General features: G+C 48.2%; 1 protein-coding gene across 3 annotated transcripts in view; it reads right to left on the bottom strand.

The window, feature by feature from the left end:
* The window catches only part of LOC128704536 (BTB/POZ domain-containing protein 6), a 104,964-nt gene extending 89,980 nt beyond the window's left edge, over window positions 1-14,984 (bottom strand). The window contains exon 1 of one of the 3 annotated variants that reach the window (XM_053799648.2): window positions 14,524-14,984. In XM_053799648.2, the coding sequence (XP_053655623.1) occupies window positions 14,524-14,706 (183 nt within the window). In that variant the 5' untranslated portion in view covers window positions 14,707-14,984. Of the gene's footprint in view, window positions 1-720; window positions 1,527-1,591; window positions 1,976-14,523 lie in introns of those variants that run through there. The other 2 variants (XM_070079783.1, XM_070079781.1) reach the window with 2 other exon arrangements.
* Between the last annotated feature and the right edge of the window lie 596 nt (window positions 14,985-15,580).

Genomic DNA, 15,580 nt, shown 5'->3' with positions numbered 1-15,580 from the left:
GTAAGAGTGGTGGTCTAGGTACCATGATGGTAATGCTGGAACAGTGGTAAGAATGATAGTCTAGGTACCATGATGGTAATGCTGGAACAGTGGTAAGAGTGGTGGTCTAGGTACCATGATGGTAATGCTGGAACAGTGGTAAGAATGATAGTCTAGGTACCATGATGGTAATGCTGGAACATTGGTAAGAATGATAGTCTAGGTACCATGATGGTAATGCTGGAGCAGTGGTAAGAATGGTGGTCTAGGTGCCATGATGGTAATGCTGGAGCAGTGGTAAGAATGGTGGTCTAGGTGCCATGATGGTAATGCTGGAGCAGTGGTAAGAATGGTGGTCTAGGTACCATGATGGTAATGCTGGAACATTGGTAAGAATGATAGTCTAGGTACCTTGATGGTAATGCTGGAGCAGTGGTAAGAATGATAGTCTAGGTACCATGATGGTAATGCTGGAGCAGTGGTAAGAATGATAGTCTAGGTACCATGATGGTAATGCTGGAACAGTGGTAAGAATGATAGCCTAGGTACCATGATGGTAATGCTGGAACAGTGGTAAGAGTGGTGGTCTAGGTACTATGATGGTAATGCTGGAACAGTGGTAAGAATGATAGCCTAGGTACCATGATGGTAATGCTGGAACAGTGGTAACAATAATGAGAGAGTGTTGGTACCCGGGGGTGAAGTTGATATCTTTGAGGTGAAATTTGACTCCAAACTGACCTTGAAGAGCAAAGTTGTAAATCTTGCAAACAAGGCAGCCAGGAAGCTTACAGCGCTTAGACGTCCCTTCCATCTGCTCGACAGTAGAGATTGCAAGGTTCTGTACAAGTATGCTCGTGCCTTGAGTATGCTCCACTTTCTTAGATTGCCTGCCCTCTACTGGTCGATGCTGGCTGGCACTCTACTGGTTGATACTGGCTGGCACTCTACTGGTCGATACTGGCTGGCACTCTACTGGTCGATACTGGCTGGCACTCTACTGGTCGATACTGGCTGGCACTTTACTGGTCGATACTGGCTGGCACTCTACTGGTCGATACTGGCTGGCACTTTACTGGTCGATACTGGCTGGCACTCTACTGGTCGATACTGGCTGGCACTTTACTGGTCGATACTGGCTGGTACTCTACTGGTCGATACTGGCTGGCACTTTACTGGTCGATACTGGCTGGCACTCTACTGGTCGATACTGGCTGGCACTTTACTGGTCGATACTGGCTGGCACTCTACTGGTCGATACTGGCTGGCACTCTGCTGGTCAATACTGGCTGGCACTCTACTGGTCGATACTAGCTGGCACTCTACTGGTCGATACTGGCTGGCACTCTACTGGTCGATGCTGGCTGGCACTTTACTGGTCGATACTGGCTGGCACTTTACTGGTCGATACTGGCTGGCACTCTACTGGTCAATACTGGAGTTTAAACCCTATCTACTACACAAGGGTTGGTTAATGGGATTTCAAGACTATCTACTACACGAGGGTCATTAAGGCTACATGTCACCTGTACACCACCAGTCAAGAATACTTTAATACCTAAAATACTGATTAATGTAAATTACCAGTGTATATACACTGAGATATATTCACCTCTCAGTAGTGCCAGACTTGTGCTAGGAGACTTTAGTAGTGCCAGACCTGGGCTGGGACTCCAGTAGTTCCAGACTTGATATAGGAGACTTCAGTAGTGCTAGACCTGGGCTAGGAGATTTCAGTAGTGCCAGACCTGGTCTAGGAGACTTCAGTAGTGCCAAACCTAGGCTAGGAAACTTCAGTAGTGCCAGACGTGTGCTAGGAGACTTCAGTAGTGTTAGACCTGTGCTAGGAAACTTCAGTAGTGCCAGACCTGTGCTAGGAGACTTCAGTAGTGCCAGACCTGTGCTAGGGAACTTCAGTAGTGCCAGACCTGTGCTAGGAGACTTCGGTAGTGCCAGATCTGTGCTAGGAGTGAGAGGTTACTTGTGGCACTGTAAACATGGGTGAGTGCCAACCCCTCGTAGCTTGGCACCGCCCCAGGCTAAAGTAATCGATAAGTCCCCTTTATCAGGCCTTCTCAGGCACCCCTAGCTTCATCCTAGCTCTCTCCTAGCACTCCTACCTTCCTCCTGGCTCTCCTACCTTCCTCCAGGCACTTCTGCCTTCCTCCTGGCACTTATAACTTCCTCCTGGTACTCCTAGCTTCCTCCTGGCGCTCCTAGCTTCCTTTTAGAACTCCTAGCATCTTATTGGCACTCCTAGCTCGATTCTAGCTCTCTCCTAACACTCCTACCTTCCTCCTGGCACTCCTAGCTCTCATGTCTTCCTCCTAGTACTGCTAGCTTCCTCCAGGCACTCCTAGCTTCCTCCTGGCACTCCCGACTCCCCGCTGGTACTCCTAGCTTCCTCCTGGCACTCCTAACTTCCTCCTGGCACTCCTAGCTTCCTCCTGGCAATTCGAAATTCCTCCTGGCACTCCTAGATTCTTCATGGCACTCCTAACTTCTTCCTGGCACTCCTGGCTCCCTTTTAGCACTCCTGTTTTCCTCCTAGCACTGCTAGCTTCCTCCTGGCACTCCTAGCTCTAGGTCTCCTGACCTCCTCTGTGTTTGTGTGTGTGTACTCACCTATTTGTACTCACCTATTTGTGGTTGCAGGGGTCGAGTCACAGCTCCTGGCCCCGCCTCTTCGCTGATTGCTACTAGGTCCTCTCTCTCCCTGCCCCATGAGCTCTATCATACCTCGCCTTAAAACTATGTATGGTTCCTGCCTCCACCACATCACTTTCTAGGCTATTCCATGGCCTGACTACTCTATGACTGAAGAAATACTTCCTAACATCCCTTTGATTCATCTGAGTCTTCAACTTCCAATTGTGACCTCTTGTGTCTGTGTCCCATCTCTGGAACATCCCGTCTTTGTCCACCTCGTCTATTCCGCGCAGTATTTTATATGTCGTTATCATGTCTCCCCTGACCCTCCTGGCCTCCAGTGTCGTCAGGCCGATTTCCCTCAACCTTTCTTCATAGGACAATCCCCGTAGCTCTGGGACTAGTCTTGTTGCAAACCTTTGCACTTTCTCTAATTTCTTGACGTGCTTGACTAGGTGTGGATTCCAAACTGGTGCTGCATACTCCAGTATGGGCCTGACGTAGATGGTGTACAGAGTCTTAAACGAATCCTTACTGAGGTATCGGAACGCTATCCGTAGGTTTGCCAGGCGCCCGTATGCTGCAGCAGTTATCTGATTGATGTGCGCCTCAGGAGATATGCTCGGTGTTATACTCACCCCCAGATCTTTTTCCTTGAGTGAGGTTTGCAGTCTTTGGCCATCTAAACTATATTGTGTCTGCGGTCTTCTTTGCCCTTCCCCAATCTTCATGACTTTGCATTTGGCAGGGTTAAATTCAATGTGTGTGTGTGTGTGTGTGTGTGTGTATGTACTCACCTATTTGTACTCACCTATTTGTGGTTGCAGGGGTCGAGTCCTAGCTCCTGGCCCCGCCTCTTCACCGGTTGCTACTAGGCCCTCTCTCTCCCCGCTCCATGAGCTTTATCAAACCTCGTCTTAAAACTGTGTATGGTTCCTGCCTCCACTACGTCATTTTCTAGGCTATTCCACTGCCTTACAACTCTATGACTGAAGAAATACTTCCTACTGTCTCTCTGACTCATTTGTGTCTTCAACTTCCAATTGTGGCCTCTTGTTTCTGTGTCCCCTCCCTGGAACATCCTGTCTTTGTCCACCTTGTCTATTCCACGCAGTATTTTATATGTCGTTATCATGTCTCCCCTGACCTTCCTGTCCTCCAGTGTCGTCAGGCCGATTTCCCTTAATCTTTCTTCATAGGACATTCCCCTTAGCTCTGGAACTAACCTTGTCGCAAACCTTTGTACTTTCTCTAGTTTCTTGACGTGCTTTATCAAGTGCGGGTTCCAAACAGGTGCTGCATACTCCAGTATGGGCCTGACATACACGGTGTACAGTGTCTTGAATGATTCCTTACTAAGGTATCGGAATGCTGTTCTCAGGTTTGCCAGGCGCCCATATGCTGCAGCAGTTATCTGATTGATGTGTGCTTCCGGAGACATGCTCGGTGTTATACTCACCCCAAGATCTTTCTCCTTGAGTGAGGTTTGCAGTCTTTGGCCACCTAGCCTATACTCTGTGTGTGTGTGTGTGTGTGTGTGTGTGTGTGTGTGTGTGTGTGTGTGTGTGTGTGTGTGTGTGTGTGTGCGTGCGTGTGTGTGTGTGTGTGTGTGTGTGTGTGTGTGTGTGTGTGTGTGTGTGTGTGTGTGTGTGTGTGTGTGTGTGTGTGTGTGTGCGTGTGTGTGTGTGTGTGTGTGTGTGTGTGTGTGTGTGTGTGTGTGTGTGTGTGTGTGTGTGTGTGTGTGTGTGTGTGTGTGTGTTGTGTGTCTGATCAGGGCAGTCATACAGCTGGTGTACACATGGTCACCACAGCTGGAGTTCATGAGGTGGTATCTCTCACGCCCATGCTGACTGGGCGTGAGAGCCCACCCCTCACTCACCCACCTACAGTGTAGTCATGGTCTTGGATGGTCATTCCTTCCTCTCACAACTACTGGACCACTATGACATGGTCTTGGATGGTCACTCCTGCCTCTCACAACTACTGGACCACTATGACATGGTCTTGGATGGTCACTCCTGCCTCTCACAACTACTGGACCACTATGACATGGTCTTGGATGGTCATTCCTTCCTCTCACAACTACTGGACCACTATGACATGGTCTTGGATGGTCACTCCTGCCTCTCACAACTACTGGACCACTATGACATGGTCTTGGATGGTCACTCCTGCCTCTCACAACTACTGGACCACTATGACATGGTCTTGGATGGTCACTCCTGCCTCTCACAACTACTGGACCACTATGACATGGTCTTGGATGGTCACTCCTGGCTCTCACAACTACTGGACCACTATGACATGATCTTGGATGGTCACTCCTGCCTCTCACAACTACTGGACCACTATGACATGGTCTTGGATGGTCGCTCCTGACTCTCATAACTACTGGACCACTATGACATGGTCTTGGATGGTCACTCCTGCCTCTCACAACTACTGGACCACTATGACATGGTCTTGAATGGTCACTCCTGCCTCTCACAACTACTGGACCACTATGACATGGTCTTGGATGGTCACTCCTGCCTCTCACAACTACTGGACCACTATGACATGGTCTTGGATGGTCACTCCTGCCTCTCACAACTACTGGACCACTATGACATGGTCTTGGATGATCACTCCTGACTCTCACAACTACTGGACCACTATGACATGGTCTTGGATGATCACTCCTGACTCTCACAACTACTGGACCACTATGACATGGTCTTGGATTGTCTCTTCTGCCTCTCACAACTACTGGACCACTATGACATGGTCTTTGAAGGTCACTTCTGCCTCTCACAACTACTGGACCACTATGACATGGTCTTGGATGGTCACTCCTGCCTCTCACAACTACTGGACCACTATGACATGGTCTTGGATGATCACTCCTGACTCTCACAACTACTGGACCACTATGACATGGTCTTGGATGATCACTCCTGACTCTCACAACTACTGGACCACTATGACATGGTCTTGGATGGTCTCTTCTGCCTCTCACAACTACTGGACCACTATGACATGGTCTTTGAAGGTCACTTCTGCCTCTCAGAACTACTGGACCACTATGACATGGTCTTGGATGGTCACTCCTGCCTCTCACAACTACTGGACCACTATGACATGGTCTTTGATGGTCGCTCCTGCCTCTCACAACTACTGGACCACTATGACATGGTCTTGGATGGTCACTCCTGCCTCTCACAACTACTGGACCACTATGACATGGTCTTGGATGGTCACTCCTGCCTCTCACAACTACTGGACCACTATGACATGGCCTTGGATGGTCACTCCTGCCTCTCACAACTACTGGACCACTATGACATGGTCTTGGATGGTCACTCCTGCCTCTCACAACTACTGGACCACTATGACATGGTCTTGGATGGTCACTCCTGCCTCTCACAACTACTGGACCACTATGACATGGCTTTGGATGGTCACTCCTGCCTCTCACAACTACTGGACCACTATGACATTTTCTTGGATGGTCACTCCTGCCTCTCACAACTACTGGACCACTATGACATGGTCTTGGATGGTCACTCCTGCCTCTCACAACTACTGGACCACTATGTGACATGGTCTTGGATGGTCACTCCTGCCTCTCACAACTACTGGACCACTATGACATGGCCTTGGATGGTTACTCCTGCCTCTCACAACTACTGGACCACTATGTGACATGGTCTTGGATGGTCACTCCTGCCTCTCACAACTACTGGACCACTATGACACGGTCTTGGATGGTCACTCCTGCCTCTCACAACTACTGGACCACTATGTGACATGGCTTTGGATGGTCACTCCTGCCTCTCACAACTTCTGGACCACTATGTGACATGGTCTTGGATGGTCACTCCTGCCTCTCACAACTACTGGACCACTATGACATGGTCTTGGATGGTCACTCCTGCCTCTCACAACTACTGGACCACTATGTGACATGGTCTTGGATGGTCACTCCTGCCTCTCACAACTACTGGGCCACTATGACATGGCCTTGGATGGTCACTCCTGCCTCTCACAACTACTGGAACACTCTACCACAAGGTAAAATACTGGCTCCCAGTGTTCCACAAGGTACAGTACTGCCTCCCAGTGTTCCACAAGGTACAGTACTGGCTCCCAGTATTCCACAAGGTACAGTACTGGCTTCCAGTGTTCCACAATGTACAGTAATGGCTCCCAGTATTCCACAAGGTACAGTACTCGCTCCAGTGTTCCACAAGGCACAGTACTGGCTCCCAGTGTTCCACAAGGTACAGTACTGGCTCCCAGTGTTCCACAAGGTACAGTACTGGCTCCCAGTATTCCACAAGGTACAGTACTCGCTCCAGTGTTCCACAAGGTACAGTACTGGCTCCCAATGTTCCACAATGTACAGTACTGGCTCCCAGTGTTCCACAAGGTACAGTACTGGCTCCCAGTGTTCCACAAGGTACAGTACTGGCTCACAGTGTTTCACAAGGCACAGTACTCACTGCAGTGTTCCACAAGGTACAGTACTCGCTTCAGTGTTCCACACGGCACAGTACTTGCTCCAGTGTTCCACAAGGTACAGTACTGGCTCCCATTGTTCTACAAGGTACAGTACAGGCTCCCAGTGTTCCATAAGGTACAGTACTGGCTCCCAGTGTTCCACAAGGCACAATACTCCCTCCAGTGTTCCACAAGGTACAGTACTGGCTCCCAGTGTTCCACAAGGTACAGTACTGGCTCCCAGTGTTCCATAAGGTACTGTACTGGCTCCCAGTGTTTCTCAAGGTACAGTACTGGCTCCCAGTGTTCCATAAGGTACAGTACTGGCTCCCAGTGTTCCACAAAGCACAGTACTGGCTCCCAGTGTTCCATAAGGTACAGTACTGGCTCCCAGTGTTCCACAACGTACAGTACTGGCTCCCAGTGCTCCACAAGGTATAATACTGGCTCCCAGTGTTCCACAAGCTGCAGTACTGGTTCCCAGTGTTTCACAAGCTACAGTACTCGATCCAGTGTTCCACAAGGCACAGTACTCGCTCAAGTGTTCCACAAGGTACAGTACTGGCTCCCAGTGTTCCACAAGGTACAGTACTGGCTCCCAGTGTTCCACAAGGTACAGTACTGGCTCCCAGTGTTCCACAAGGTACAGTACTGGCTCCCAGTGTTGCACAAGGTACAGTACTGGCTCCCAGTGTTCCACAAGGTACAGTACTGGCTCCCAGTGTTCCACAAGGTACAGTACTGGCTCCGAGTGCTCCACAAGGTATAGTACTGGCTCCCAGTGTTCCACAAGCTACAGTACTGGTTCCCAGTGTTTCACAAGCTACAGTACTCGATCCAGTGTTCCACAAGGCACAGTACTCGCTCAAGTGTTCCACAAGGTACAGTACTGGCTCCCAGTGTTCCACAAGTCACAGTACTGGCTTCCAGTGTTTCACAAGGCACAATACTCCCTCCAGTGTTCCACAAGGTACAGTACTGGCTCCCAGTGTTCCACAAGTTACAGTACTGACTCCCAGTGTTCCACAAGGTCCAGTACTCGCTCCAGTGTTCCACAAGGCACAGTACTCGCTCCAGTGTTCCACAAGGTACAGTACTGGCTCCCAGTGTTCCACAAGGCACAGTACTGGCTCCCAGTGTTTCACAAGGCACAATACTCCCTCCAGTGTTCCACAAGGTACAGTACTGGCTCCAAGTGTTCCACAAGGTACAGTACTGGCTTCCAGTGTTTCACAAGGCACAGTACTCACTGCAGTGTTCCACAAGGTACAGTACTCGCTTCAGTGTTCCACACGGCACAGTACTTGCTCCAGTGTTCCACAAGGTACAGTACTGGCTCCCATTGTTCTACAAGGTACAGTACAGGCTCCCAGTGTTCCATAAGGTACAGTACTGGCTCCCAGTGTTCCACAAGGCACAATACTCCCTCCAGTGTTCCACAAGGTACAGTACTGGCTCCCAGTGTTCCACAATGTACAGTACTGGCTCCCAGTGTTCCATAAGGCACAATACTCCCTCCAGTGTTCCACAAGGTACAGTACTGGCTCCCAGTGTTCCATAAGGTACAGTACTGGCTCCCAGTGTTCCACAAGGTACAGTACTGGCTCCCAGTGCTCCACAAGGTATAGTACTGGCTCCCAGTGTTCCACGAGCTACAGTACTGGTTCCCAGTGTTTCACAAGCTACTGTACTCGATCCAGTGTTCCACAAGGCACAGTACTCGCTCAAGTGTTCCACAAGGTACAGTACTGGCTCCCAGTGTTCCACAAGGCACAGTACTGGCTTCCAGTGTTTCACAAGGCACAATACTCCCTCCAGTGTTCCACAAGGTACAGTACTGGCTCCAAGTGTTCCACAAGGTACAGTACTGGCTCCCAGTGTTCCACAAGGCACAGTACTCGCTGCAGTGTTCCACAAGGTACAGTACTGGCTCCCAGTGTTCCACAAGGCACAGTACTGGCTCCCAGTGTTACACAAGGTACAGTACTGGCTCCCAGTGTTACACAAGGTACAGTACTGGCTCCCAGTGTTCCACAAGGTACAGTACTGGCTCCCAGTGTTCCATAAGGTACAGTACTGGCTCCAGTATTCCACAAGGTACAATACTGGCTCCAGTGTTCCACAAGGTACAATACTGGCTCCAGTGTTCCACAAGGTACAATACTGGCTCCAGTGTTCCACAAGGTACAATACTCGCTCCAGTGTTCCACAAGGTACAATATTCGCTCCAGTGTTCCACAAGGTACAATACTCGCTCCAGTGTTCCACAAGGCACAGTACTCGCTCCAGTGTTCCACAAGGTACAATACTGGCTCCAGTGTTCCACAAGGTACAATACTCGCTCCAGTGTTCCACAAGGTACAATACTCGCTCCAGTGTTCCACAAGGCACAGTACTCGCTCCAGTGTTCCACAAGGTACAATACTCGCTCCAGTGTTCCACAAGGTACAGTACTCGCTCCAGTGTTCCACAAGGCACAGTACTCGCTCCAGTGTTCCACAAGGTACAATACTCGCTCCAGTGTTCCACAAGGCACAGTACTCGCTCCAGTGTTCCACAAGGTACAATACTCGCTCCAGTGTTCCACAAGGTACAGTACTCGCTCCAGTGTTCCACAAGGCACAGTACTCGCTCCAGTGTTCCACAAGACACAGTACTCGCTCCAGTGTTTCTCAAGGCACAGTACCCCCTCCCGTGTTCCACAAGGTACAATACTCGCTCCAGTGTTCCACAAGGTACAGTACTCGCTCCAGTGTTCCACAAGGCACAGTACTCGCTCCAGTGTTCCACAAGGTACAATACTGGCTCCCAGTGTTCCACAATTCACAGTACTCGCTCCAGTGTTCCACAAGGCACAGTACTCGCTCCAGTGTTCCACAAGGTACAATACTCGCTCCAGTGTTCCACAAGGTACAGTACTCGCTCCAGTGTTCCACAAGGCACAGTACTCGCTCCAGTGTTCCACAAGGTACAATACTCGCTCCAGTGTTCCACAAGGCACAGTACTCGCTCCAGTGTTCCACAAGGTACAATACTCGCTCCAGTGTTCCACAAGGTACAGTACTCACTCCAGTGTTCCACAAGGCACAGTACTCGCTCCAGTGTTCCACAAGACACAGTACTCGCTCCAATGTTTCTCAAGGCACAGTACCCCCTCCCGTGTTCCACAAGGTACAATACTCGCTCCAGTGTTCCACAAGGTACAGTACTCGCTCCAGTGTTCCACAAGGCACAGTACTCGCTCCAGTGTTCCACAAGGCACAGTACTCGCTCCAGTGTTCCACAAGGTACAATACTGGCTCCCAGTGTTCCACAATTCACAGTACTCGCTCCAGTGTTCCACAAGGTACAGTACTCGCTGCAGTGTTCCACAAGGCACAGTACTGGCTCCAGTGTTCCACAAGGCACAGTACTTGCTCCAGTGTTCCACAAGGCACAGTACTCGCTCCAGTGTTCCACAAGGCACAGTACTTGCTCCAGTGTTCCACAAGGCACAGTACTTGCTCCAGTGTTCCACAAGGCACAGTACTCGCTCCAGTGTTCCACAAGGCACAGTACTTGCTCCAGTGTTCCATAAGGTACAGTACTCGCAACAGTGTTCCACAAGGCACAGTACTCGCTCCAGTGTTCCACAAGGTACAGTACTCACTCCAGTGTTCCTCAAGGCACAGTACTCGCTCCAGTGTTCCACAAGGTACAGTACTCACTCCAGTGTTCCTCAAGGCGCAGTACTCGCTCCAGTGTTCCACAAGGCGCAGTACTCGCTCCAGTGTTCCACAAGGTACAGTACTCACTCCAGTGTTCCTCAAGGCGCAGTACTCGCTCCAGTGTTCCACAAGGTACAGTACTCACTCCAGTGTTCCTCAAGGCACAGTACTCGCTCCAGTGTTCCACAAGGCACAGTACTCGCTCCAGTGTTCCACAAGGCACAGTACTCGCTCCAGTGTTCCACAAGGCACAGTACTCGCTCCAGTGTTCCACAAGGCACAGTACTCACTCCAGTGTTCCTCAAGGCACAGTACTCGCTCCAGTGTTCCACAAGGCACAGTACTCGCTCCAGTGTTCCACAAGGCACAGTACTCGCTCCAGTGTTCCACAAGGCACAGTACTCGCTCCAGTGTTCCACAAGGCACAGTACTCGCTCCAGTGTTCCACAAGGCACAGTACTGTCTCCCATCCCGTTCCTCGTCCTCATGTCTAACATAAATGTGTAACCCACAGTACCGTGCCAAATTCCAATTACACCAGAATTTGCATGACAGTGTCCTCCACTGAAGACACTGCAAGTCTCCAAGCGGACATCAACTAAATCTTTAAAACGATGTGAAGTCAGTGAAATGAAATTTGTACGCAATGGAGAACTCGAAGAAATTAAAACTGTATCGGAGTATAAAACAAAGTTCAACCGCACAGTAGAGCGAAAAATTAATGTGATGGACCTGGGAGTGGTAATGTTAGAGAATCTCACTTTCAAAGATCATAATAATGTATCTACGACAACTGCTAGAGAAATGATAGAATGGATAATGAGAACCTTCAAAACTAAGGATGGATAATGAGAACCTTCAAAACTAAGGATGGATAATGAGAACCTTCAAAACTAAGGATGGATAATGAGAACCTTCAAAACTAAGGATGGATAATGAGAACCTTCAAAACTAAGGATGGATAATGAGAACCTACAAAACTAAGGATGGATAATGAGAACCTTCAAAACTAAGGATGGATAATGAGAACCTACAAAACTAAGGATGGATAATGAGAACCTTCAAAACTAAGGATGGATAATGAGAACCTTCAAAACTAAGGATGGATAATGAGAACCTTCAAAACTAAGGATGGATAATGAGAACCTTCAAAACTAAGGATGGATAATGAGAACCTACAAAACTAAGGATGGATAATGAGAACCTTCAAAACTAAGGATGGATAATGAGAACCTACAAAACTAAGGATGGATAATGAGAACCTTCAAAACTAAGGATGGATAATGAGAACCTTCAAAACTAAGGATGGATAATGAGAACCTTCAAAACTAAGGATGGATAATGAGAACCTTCAAAACTAAGGATGGATAACGAGAACCTTCAAAACTAAGGATGGATAACGAGAACCTTCAAAACTAAGGATGGATAATGAGAACCTTCAAAACTAAGGATGGATAATGAGAACCTTCAAAACTAAGGATGGATAATGAGAACCTTCAAAACTAAGGATGGATAATGAGAACCTTCAAAACTAAGGATGGATAATGAGAACCTTCAAAACTAAGGATGGATAATGAGAACCTACAAAACTAAGGATGGATAATGAGAACCTTCAAAACTAAGGATGGATAATGAGAACCTTCAAAACTAAGGATGGATAATGAGAACCTTCAAAACTAAGGATGGATAATGAGAACTTACAAAACTAAGGATGGATAATGAGAACCTTCTAAACTAAGGATGGATAATGAGAACCTACAAAACTAAGGATGGATAATGAGAACCTTCAAAACTAAGGATGGATAATGAGAACCTTCAAAACTAAGGATGGATAATGAGAACCTTCAAAACTAAGGATGGATAATGAGAACCTTCTAAACTAAGGATGGATAATGAGAACCTACAAAACTAAGGATGGATAATGAGAACCTTCAAAACTAAGGATGGATAATGAGAACCTACAAAACTAAGGATGGATAATGAGAACCTACAAAACTAAGGATGGATGATGAGAACCTTCAAAACTAAGGATGGATAATGAGAACCTTCAAAACTAAGGATGGATAATGACAACCTTCAAAACTAAGGATGGATAATGAGAACCTTCAAAACTAAGGATGGATAACGAGAACCTTCAAAACTAAGGATGGATAATGAGAACCTTTAAAACTAAGGATGGATAATGAGAACCTTTAAAACTAAGGATGGATAATGAGAACCTTTAAAACTAAGGATGGATAATGAGAACCTTCAAAATTCTGGATGGATAATGAGAACCTTCAAAACTAGGGATGCCAAGCCCATGATGATTCTCTTTAAATCGCTTGTTATTTTTATGCTGGAATATTGCTGTACACTAACTGCCCCCTTCAAGGCAGGTGAAATTGCAGACCTGGAGAATATGCAGAGAACTTTCACTGCACATATAAGTATGATAAAGCGCCTAGATTACTGTGAACTGTTGAAATCCCTTGACTTGTACTCCCTGGAACGCAGGCGAGAAAGATGCGTGATAATATACACCTGGAAAATCCTAGAGGGTCTAGTCCCAAATCTGCACACGATAATCACTCTGTACAAGAGCAAAAGACTGGGCAGGAGATGCAACATTCCCCCAATGAAAAGCTGCAGGCGAGCCACGAGTACACTAAGAGACAACACAATAAGTGTCTGGGGCCCGAGACTGTTCAACTGCCTCCCAGCATACATAAGGGGATTATCAATAGACCCCTGGCTGTCTTAAAGACCCCTGGCTATCTTTAAGACCACTATCTGTCTTCAAAACCCCTGGCTTTCTTCAAGACCCCCTAGCAGTCTTCAAGACCCCTGGCTTTCTTCAAGACCCCCTAGCAGTCTTCAAGACCCCTGGCTTTCTTCAAGACCCCCTAGCAGTCTTCAAGACCCCTGGCTGTCTTCAAGACCCCTGGCTGTCTTCAAGACCCCTGGCTGTCTTCAAGACCCCTGGCTGTCTTCAAGACCCCTGGCTGTCTTCAAGACCCCTGGCTGTCTTCAAGACCCCTGGCTGTCTTCAAGAGAGAGCTGGACAGACAAAGTCAGTACCTGACCAGCCGGGCTGTGGTTCCTACGTTGGTTTACGTGCGACCAGCAGTAACAACCTGGTTGATCAGGTCCTGATCCACCACCAAGCCTGGTCGTATCCTACTGTATCCTGCTGTATCCTTGTTGTGTCTTGAAGGATCGGAGTCAGTCTGCTTAAGCAGCACTAAGATAATTGATCTTTGATTACTGGGCTGTCTGCTGACACTGTACTGACCTATTCACATCTGTGGGGGTTTGAATCACGGTTCCTGGCTGGATTTATATAGGCTGGGAGGTTGATAAGTGGGGTTACTGTACATACAGGTGTTGTGTACACGCAGGTGTTGTGTACATGCAGGTGCTGCTTACAAATAGGTGTTGTGTACACTCAGGTGTTGTGTACACACAGGTGTTGTGTACACGCAGGTGTGTACACACAGGTGTTGTGTACACGCAGGTGTCGTGTACACGCAGGTGTTGTGTACATGCAGGTGTTATATACACATATGTTATATACACAGATGTTTCTAAAGGGCTCTAAATTACTTGATCAACCAGACTGTTGTTGTCAACAGCTAGTTGAAGAGTCCTGGTCCCCGCATGTTGCCGCAGTTGATCCGAGGAACTGGAGCTAAGCTAGGTCATAGTAACAACTGGTAAGTCTCACCTTTGCACTGATACAATAGTTCCACAGGTGATTTATGTTCTTAATGTTCCAGCAGCCTCGTTGAGTCACAGTGGGCGTGTGTTTCACTGTTAGTGGCGTGTGTGGAACTGTTAGTGTCGTGTGTTTCACTGTTAGTGACGTGTGTTTCACTGTTAGTGGCGTCTGTTTCACTGTTAGTGGCATGTGTGGAACTGTTAGTGGCGTGTGTGTGGCACTGTATTAGAGGGCGTGTATGGCACTGTATTATACGGCGTGTGTGGCACTGTATTAGTGGGTGTGTATGACACTGCATTAAAGGACGTGTGTGACACTATAACATTGTATGTGGCACTGCGTGTGGCACTGTGTTGCACTGTATGTGGTTCTGGAAGGATCCTTCGGAGTATGTGGCACTAGGGACGTCAGTGAGTATGGGCGTGGTATGTCGGAAACCACCGCCAGGGGCGCCGTCTTTATTGGTACTGTCGATGTTGCCAAGAGTGCCAGTGTGTGTGGGGGGGGGGAAATCTACCCCGCAAGCGCCACACACACACACACACACACACACACACACAGGAAGGAACCATACCTAGTTTTAAGACGAGGTATGATAAAGCTCATGTAGCAGGGAGAGAGAGGACCTAGAAGCACTCAGTGAAGAGGCGGGGCCAGGAGCTATAACTCGACCCCTGCAACCACAAATAGGTGAGTACACACACACACACACACACACTTATCAACTAGCACAGTCAATTTGAATCATCTACAGTATCCTACAGTATCCTACAGTATCCTACAGTATCCTACAGTCAATAAAGAGAATTTTTACAATGCCTAAAGGATTTAGAGGAACTTCTATGTATCCTAAAGTCACTGAGGACTCCTTAGAACTTTTCAAAAGGATTCTCCTGCCTCCACACAGTCTTCAAGACGTTCAGAACTTTACAGGACTCTCCCTTAGGACTCTTCCTTCCTGCATACAGCTTCAAGACACGCGGGGGACTCCTCAGAGTACAGTAAGGACTGGCAGGAGTCCAGACATGTCCTGGAGGACACATGACCCCAGGACTCTTCCTAA

This window comes from Cherax quadricarinatus, unplaced genomic scaffold (genome assembly GCF_038502225.1).
Source record: "Cherax quadricarinatus isolate ZL_2023a unplaced genomic scaffold, ASM3850222v1 Contig16, whole genome shotgun sequence".
NCBI classification, from domain to species: Eukaryota; Metazoa; Arthropoda; class Malacostraca; order Decapoda; family Parastacidae; genus Cherax; species Cherax quadricarinatus.
This window is presented reverse-complemented; position numbering and strand designations above follow the sequence as displayed.